This window comes from Aplysia californica, unplaced genomic scaffold (genome assembly GCF_000002075.1).
Source record: "Aplysia californica isolate F4 #8 unplaced genomic scaffold, AplCal3.0 scaffold00442, whole genome shotgun sequence".
NCBI classification, from domain to species: domain Eukaryota; kingdom Metazoa; phylum Mollusca; class Gastropoda; order Aplysiida; family Aplysiidae; genus Aplysia; species Aplysia californica.
Window position 1 is genome coordinate 54,962 of NW_004797712.1, and position 8,675 is coordinate 63,636.

The 8,675-nt window shown below is 41.4% G+C and overlaps 1 protein-coding gene across 1 annotated transcript in view; it reads right to left on the reverse strand.

The window, feature by feature from the left end:
* Nucleotides 1-7,351: 7,351 nt before the first annotated feature.
* LOC101856281 overlaps nt 7,352-8,675 on the reverse strand; it is a 46,849-nt gene continuing 45,525 nt past the window's right edge. The window contains exon 2 of the mRNA XM_005104924.3: nt 7,352-8,414. Coding sequence (XP_005104981.1) covers nt 7,426-8,414 — 989 coding nt within the window. The 3' untranslated portion in view covers nt 7,352-7,425. The remainder of the gene's footprint in view (nt 8,415-8,675) is intronic.

An 8,675-nucleotide genomic window follows, 5' to 3' on the forward strand; every position in this document is an offset into this window, starting at 1 on the left:
AGAGAGAGAGAGAGAGAGAGAGAAACAGAAGACGACCCCCGCAACTAAGAACATCTTAGTTGAAGATTGAGTTCCATTATTCCGATACCTCTTGTAGATGAATCATGACGAAGGAGGGAGAGAAAAGTGAAACCAACTCTCGTGTAAACGAATCGAATTAAAGTCGGAGTAACTTGATACCTTCCTCGCCCTCTTGACTTCTTGGCCCACACGAGTCTCGTCTGCGTCAACAACTGCAAAGATAATTGTCCCCCGGACATTTTGAGCAGACGGAAGACTGTCTCTTCACCGTTTTGCAATTTATGTTCCATTAGTCCCGAGACTGCAATTACACGAAATGTAATTGAATCCTGTATAACGAAATGCATTTCAACTCTTTTCGATTGCTTTGTTTTTGGAGCTGTAGACTGCTAGAGCTGTGGATTTTTAGAGGTTATTTTGTTGTCGTTTTTTTTTCTCTGTAAAAATTTAGTTGTTACTTTTGTTAAAGATTTAGGGCCCACTGGGCATTAGTAGGTCATATTGGAAGATCTGGTTCCGTAGCTAGAGGGCACGCCGCCATCTTACTTGGTATTGTGCTGGGCTATGGTGCTGATGACCCAGTTCGTATTCTCGTATCGGCGTTCTGGAATTTGGGTTGTTTAGTCGGGTCCTGTCTGAGGTGGACGTCATATTGGGAGGACTCGGGTCCTATACAGTGCTATAAGGGGTTAACGTGATTAATTATTGTTGTGCTTAAACCCGAACACACACACACATACACCAACCGTAAACACACACCCACATACACTGACAAACGTACACACGTACACAGACCGACACACACACACACACATGCATATTACACAAACAGATGCCCACGCACACAAACACATGCACACACACAAACAAACACACACACAAACACACACTGATACAAACACACATGCCCGTGCATACAATACCTTTCCAGTTATCGAAGCATTACAGAAAGATAAAAAAAGGTAGGAGGCAGAGGCAACAAGTCAAGTTAAAGATCACGAAGTACACATGAGTGTAGATTCCTATGATTCGTCATTGTACCAGTAACATTAAAGTTAACGTAATTAGTCATAGACGCGCATACCCCCCCCCCCCCCGAAAAATCCAGAAAAGATACAACAAAAAACAAAAAAAGAAACCAAAAAAACCCAAAATAACAACAACAAAAACAAGCAAACAAACATTACAGAGACGCACACAGGGAGATAGAGAGTGAGAGAGGGAGAGAGTGAGAGAGCAAGAGAGGTAGAGAGAGAGAACGAGAGAGAAAGAGAGAGAGAGATAGATAGAGAGTGAGAGAAAGAAAGAGAGAGAGAGAGAGAGAGAGAGAGAGAGAGAGAGAGAGAGAGAGAGAGAGAGAGAGAGAGAGAGAGAGAGTCCTTAGTTACTTTCACTGGAAGGGTTCGCTCTGGCCACACACTTCAAGAGTCTAAACTGTGAACGTGGATTTAGGGGCGGAGTTGGGTGGAAGGGGGGGGGGGGCGTGATAAACGTCACAATAAGTCAGTTGACTGAATGCCCTTGATTAGTCTACATGTCTGGGTGCTCCTGTTCAACTTACACGTCTTGTTACGAGTCGGAAAACTTAGACTTGCAAAATGATTGTCGACGTGTTACGCCCCATTCGACATAAATATAAATTAGTTTCGAGACTTAGCTTGAGCTCGGCAAATATCTTTACAGTCATACCACTTACGACTTTCTTATTCCAAGTTACAGCTTTGATCCCTTAGGGGGCGTACAGCGTTGCAGCATTTTAGGCACATACCGCAACCATTCTCATATAATAGCGAAGTTCGCGTTTGCATCCACGTAAACTGAGAAATGTGGTAAGTTGGCGGGTGCTTTGAAGTGATTTGCTTCATCTTTCCTATCAAACATATGTCATTCTTATCTCTCCTACTTTTTATTTTATTTTAATTTTTTTTCTCTCTTGTAACACTTCTAATATTCCGCTTTTGTATGACCTACTTGTGTCATCTAAGACGCCCCTACCTATCAAGTTTGCTACCTTTCCTAGCAATTTCTCGACCAAATCAGATCCCAGTCACGACATAAGGCAGTTTTTTATGTGGTTGCTTTTCTGTAAAGTGCACTGGGCACACTGCTGCTTCAGCATTTTTTTCGATGTAATTCAACCGGCTTTTATGAGAATTAAAGTCGTTGGAAGGAGATGAAGCAAATTTTCAATTTATGGACGCAAAGGAGATTGACTCCTTCGTTTCTCCAGTGTCGAAAGCACCGGATAAAGAAACCTATTACAATGTCCAAAATGAAAAGACTTTTCGATATGCTTAGATGTAGTTTTTCTTATAATATTGGTCAAGAAAGTGAGACTGAATATCATGTAATGCAAACTCTTTAGAGGTACACGCGATACTGATAACGTTCTCTCTCTCCCATCTCTCTCTCTCTCTCCCTCTCCCTCTCTCTCTCTCTCTCTCTCTCTCTCTCTCTCTCTCTCTCTCTCTCTTTCTCTATGTATGTGTGTGTGTATCTTTTGCCAGTTGTACAACGCCCAAGTACATGACATAAGTTATTGTGGCGACGAGCCCTCAACTCAGTTGTCATCTTACACGAAGTTTGAAGCCATAAAAAGATGTTCTTGAAATTGAAATGGAAGGTCCGAAGAGAGGGGCAAAAAGGGAAAATTTGGGTTGGAAATTACCATTTCCGATTGCTATTACAATAACAGCATTGATGACGAAGGTGAGGAACAAAAACAACTGCAACAATAACAAATAGATCAACGGGGAAAAAAACAACAACTGAAAGAACAACAGACAATGTAAATAGTCCCTCCCCCCCTTTCTCTACCACAATAACACTAACAGTAAGCTGTGTGCCACGGATCGATCCAGGTTCGTTTCTCACTCTCAGAACATCGAATGGAATATTAATAAATCAGTTAGGAAATATTTGTCTTGCACCCAAATAGTGTACATTTCATTGTTACACAACATATTTTATCCAATGTTTTGGCCTTTCTGTCGGGTATATCTCATGTAGCCAGGATTAGCTCTGACAGGTACGATCTAGTCAACCCACATCCTGAATAAACTTAAATTATGTCGAGAGAAACGTGGATTTCAAAGCGATCTAACAACAAACGACAGTAATCTGCAACTTTATTTGTAAACATTTTCCTCGATACTGAAGCTTCGCATTTCAAATTTGAATATAGTATTCAAACCTAAGAGGGTTTTGGCTGATATTCCTTTTCGATCATTTCACAGAATACTGTAGCTTTGTATGGCGCATAAAAACACCCCGCATTCAATCTTGGCCTTACCTTTTTCATGACCGCACCTGTTTGCATCAAACCATATTGCAAGCTACAGCAGTGTAACAGGCGACAAAGGTGGGGGAAGAACGTTAAAGTGCCCTCAATGCCTTCTTTGACGTAATAGGTAGAAAAGTTCCTTCAGTTTGGATTTAAGATTTTAAGAGTCATGACTAAAATTCCAAGAGAAAAACGACCCCGTCATGTCGAACTCGCACAGCTGGAATACTTTTAAACATAGCAGGAGTGTAGAGGTCGGTAGCCGAGTTCCATGAGACGTTTGCTGTAGACAGGTACTGCAGTTAGGATCTTCCTTCACCACTGGTCAGCATTCACATGGCAGATCTTAATCTACGACCATATTCAAGTCAAGCAAACTCTTTGTGAGGTTTACACGGATCAAGGAATGGCAAAGTGTTAGTGATCCCTTGATCATTTTGAAGAACGTGAAATTAATTTGGTTCAGTGCCTATGCCCATTAAACAATTTCAGGTTATGTAAACTCCAAAAATGCTATCTATTGAGCACCCCCCCCCCCTTACTATCTCTGAAATCCACACCATGCTGAAAGGTGCACATTGGGTGGCTTCAAGCATTCATGGTTTGGCGGGTCCTTGTGTTCGGCGCCACTGAACATTTCGAAAGAAGAATTAAAAATATATCGAGTCCAAAGGATGAAATGTAGAGCACTGGTTCTAAAAATTCCAGAACAGAAAGTTCAGCTCTTTAATTCTGTAACAGAAATGAACTATTGTTTAAATGTCATAGGGGAGGAAAAAATAAATGTCAAAGAGAAATGGAAGGAGAAATCAAATCAGTAGTCTCATTACTTTCCTTACAAAACATATTATGAAAATTGGTGCTTTTAACGTTTCGGCGTGTTTTTTAAATTTTCTTTTAGCCTTTTCCGTTTTCGAAAATAAGTTTCTTTTTATTTACGAATTTGATATCAAACAAAATTCTTTTGAATGTTTGTTTTGAACGTTTGTTCTAAATTACAATATTGAATAACAGTTTTTGTGCGGGGTTTCTAGAATAAAGTTGAAAAGTTTGTTGTTGTTGCTTTCGTTGTTGTTGTTATTGTTTTTGTTGCTTTTGTTCTTGTTCGTGTTGTCGTTGTTGTCGTTGTTGTCGTTGTTGTCGTTGTCGTAATCTTGTTGTTGTTGCTGTTGCTGTTGTTGTTTGTTTTTTTGTTTTGTAAGGGGGTGGGGTTCTTGGATCACCCTGTATTTACAACATTTCATACTTAAATATTGGGCAGTATATACTGCTTGGATACCCCTCGAGTTTAAGTGATGAAAAAATGCGTTATTGGTTTAACGTCCCTCCCAACACAGTAAGAGGGAACCTCCAAATTTAACGTCCATCTCCAATTGGACAGAGTCAAATGGGGAAAAATTTGAGTAAAGTGCCTTTTCTCGATGACACAGCGTTGGACTAAGATGATCTTCGAACCCAAGAACCCGTCAACTTACGATTACGAGACTGGTAGCTTAGCCATTAGACCACCAACACCATGTGTTGATTGAAACTTGATTAATGATTTGACAACGAAGTATGTTAATGTGTGGGTGGTTGGAGGGCGCTCCTGCAGGGTCCTACGTCTTTTCTTTTTCACTATTGTTTTTGTCTCTCTGTCTTGTTTTTCCTTGCCCTAAATGACCGTTAATACTATGCTGATGTGCTTCCTTTTACCTAAAACTTACTCAAAGCCGTTCCCGCTCTATGGTGTAAGACGTACAGATGGATTGAACAAAGTAGCATCCGCTTTATTGGTAGTATATTACACCCCTTTTCGAACAGTTTTGGTCATAGGCCCCTGTCTGTCGTGGCCAACCGGTGCTTCTGATACAATGTCCCAGAAGGAATGCGAGAAGCTCGACAGAATAAATCTTTTCGCGAGGAAACTGAACTCAAGTCTTCTGGGAGAAAAACAGAGGGCTTTAACTTAACCACAGTGCCATAGAGGTCGGTATCTTCATATTTGGGAAAACTACGGAGTTTAACAAGGATAAAATATTGATGCTTCTTCTTTTTTTTGTAGCAACGTTCAGATGAACGTTTGGACAAACATTAATTAATAGCCCAGTATAACTGTATAAAATTTGTTAACCGTTAATATTTGAACTAACTTTTTAAAGTTTTGTTTTTCTATTTTTGGACTAGCCGTTGTTATGAAGCAGAGATCCGGGATTTGATGCCGGCAAAGAAAACCAACGATTTGTTTCACTTGTGGAATCTTTTCAACCAGTGAACGTGTTCGTTTCTTTTTAAGGGAAGACTCGAGTGTTCCAAAGAAGAAAAGGTTTGCGTTTTTCTGCAGTGTAACCATGATTGGACATATATTCTTTTCACGTCACACAATTTGGGTCGTGGGTGGTTGGAAGGTGTCACTGGTAGGTCCTACGTCTTTTCTTTCCTGCTGTTGTTTCTGTCTACCAGCCTTTCTTCTTCCCTGCACGGAATGGCGGTTATTGTGCCAATTTGCTTCTCTGTTCTTAAACTCAGAACAATTTAGGTCATTAAGTAGACGGGCTGGTTTGACCCTGCCAATCGGGGCTGGGTAGGAAACAGCATCAATAATACTCAATTAAAATGGACCTCGGAAACCGAACTCACATTTTCTGCTTGCTACAGCGATGAGCGTAACCCATCAAAAAAAAAAATCAGACGCTGTACAGCAGCGACCGGCAATGGCGAATTTTAATCAGTGTTGGTTTGATATGATGTATTACGTAACATCGACAACTTATTATGTGTATGCATTATGTATTTATGCAATATGTATGTCGTCATTGCAACCAATTTGCCCAGCTCGATTAAAAATAATAAAGCATACTTTATTTCTTTTATCTTAGGGGTACCATTGGTCTTTAGTAGAGGAAATAATGGGAATACGGACAGGAGAAAAAGTTGCAATTTGAATGGTTCTTGAAGCATGTTTAAGCATATCAATTAAGACTGTGAAAAATTTGAGATTTAATACTCGAGAATCAAACATAAAAGTGTTATTGAAAAGTTCGGTTGTTTTCTAAAAAGTGATTTGCTTACTAGCATTACCCCCCCCCCCCCCCCCCCCCCCCTAGAATTGTTCCCCCGCTGGTCTACCCAAAAAATATTTTAATGTTAAAAAAAACAAAAAAAAACAACAACAACAAAAAACAAACAACAATCAAATAATAAAACAATGAAAACACCAAAAATCCCACTAGCAACAGTAACACAGAAATCAGATCCTGAAAATTATTCACGTTCATTGTTCCATGGGACTCCCAGCTAGTTTTCATTGTCGAAATACACGTTTTTGTACACACATACGGCACATATGTGATTGATCGGCAGTGATTTTGTCCGTTGTGGCATCGATTGAAATACTTAATGTTTCGAATACACCCAATGTAGTTTAAACTGCGTGTCGGAGTGGTGTACATTATGAGAATCAAGAGACAAAACTCTGATACATCGTTAAACATTCTTTATCTGCCATTCTTTCGTAACATTGTCCTACTTATTCAGTTTTATTCACATTCTTTCAATACGAGCGACATAGAAATAGCCGGGGAGGGGGGGGGGTCGATGGGTCAGAGTTCGATTATCAAGATCTTTGTTGCGTTGCTCATGACTAAATTTAAAGCAACACTATTATCTATTGTTTAGTATTTTGCACAAGTTTCAACAAAATAACAACTCCCAACGAAAAATTGAAAAAGAAAAGAAAGACCCCCCCCCACCCCCTCAAATTAAATACGTTATATCGTCGGAGGCAAAAAGTGTATAGGTTTAACGCCCCTTTCAGTATTGCGAGGTTGATTTTATCGTCAGTCTTCGATAAGACAGATCCAGAAGGATAGAGAGCCTTTAAGACTCCCATAATAGTTCAAGTTCAAGAACATACCCTATTGTGAAGTCGAACTAGGGTCATCTTTACCATAGCCCAGCTTGATACCAACTGAGATATTTGCGCACTTCTGTTGCAAAAAAAATGTTATTAGAATCTAACTCACACAAACACGAAACGAAACAAAAAAGAACTCGAACACAGCAGGCTTCCCTGTGTTAGCTTATATCTCATTAGACACTGCACACAACGCACGTCATCAACATGGCGGCACCAAGCGGGGTCACGTGGATCTCACGTCATCGGCACGTTTCCCATACTGGGTGTACCACCCTTGCTGTCGCTTTTCCACAGGGGTGGCCGTTTTCTCATTCCTGTTCCACCACCACATTTTGGCGTCATTGCTCCGATGTCTCTTGTTCGCTCCGTCATGAGCGAAAAAGGACGACGACAGCCTAGCATGTGCTGAGTCTACAAGTCTTTCCAAGAACTGAGTCAGCTGCTCGTCAACAGAGCTCGGTGGAGAGTTTAAATGTCCTCTCAACTTTGACGTCAGCAATGGCAAACTCTGAGAGTTTTCTGCACGGTCTGAGCGTCCGGCCAAAGACAAACCGCCCCGTTTTCCGTACTGGATGTACCAGCCTTGCTGTCGCTTGCTTCTCTCTTCTCCCTCCTCGCCTTGGTTTCCAGCCAGCAGGTCCGCAGAATCGTCAACGTTGTCTGAAGCACCAGGTTCTCTGATGCCATTGCTCTCAACTGACCTATACCCCTGAAGGAAATCGTTGGCAGGAAACAAGCCACTGTTTAAACTGCTAAGACTCTCTTCACTGGCCGAGTTCGCAGCGCTGAGTTTGTCGAATACGTCGGGATAAAAGTCCACGATAGGCAACGAATTACTCTCAAGTCCACCGCCACCTTTAAGCAGGCTGTACAAGTTGTTTACGTCTTCAGAATCCCCCGAATCATTTAAGTACGACGTTTGACTTGGTTGAATGGAGCTGTCTTCTTCCTGTTCCACATCAGATATGGTCCGTCTGTACTGCCTTGGGAAATCTTTCACGTCCTCGCTCACTGTTCCATGTTCAGAGTCCCCACCGTCTATGCTGAGTAGCCGCCGGTAGGCATCACGGAGGCGATTCATCCGCGATCGGGGGAGTCCTTTCCTCATGCCCAGCACGCGCTCCAGATGAGGCAAAAGGTCATCGGCGAGAGAGAGGCTGCTCACCGAACGTTTGGAGTTCACGTCTGTTGTCTGGAGGTTTAGGGCGTGTCCTGAGAACGGAAAAGGAGAAAGTGAGCAAGAGAGAGTAATGAAACATCTCCGATCTCCCATCCCCTATGTCCCAATTCCCCATCCTACTTTGTCCATCCTCCACCCCAAACCCCAAACCTTGCCTCTTCCAACGCATCTCAAATAATTAAAGTGTTTGTTTGTTTCAACATAGAAATTATTGATAAAGTGCCAAAAATGTACCCAAAAATCATGTGCCTTATAAAAATGTTTTCCTTTAATTTCTGTTTGGAATAACCCCC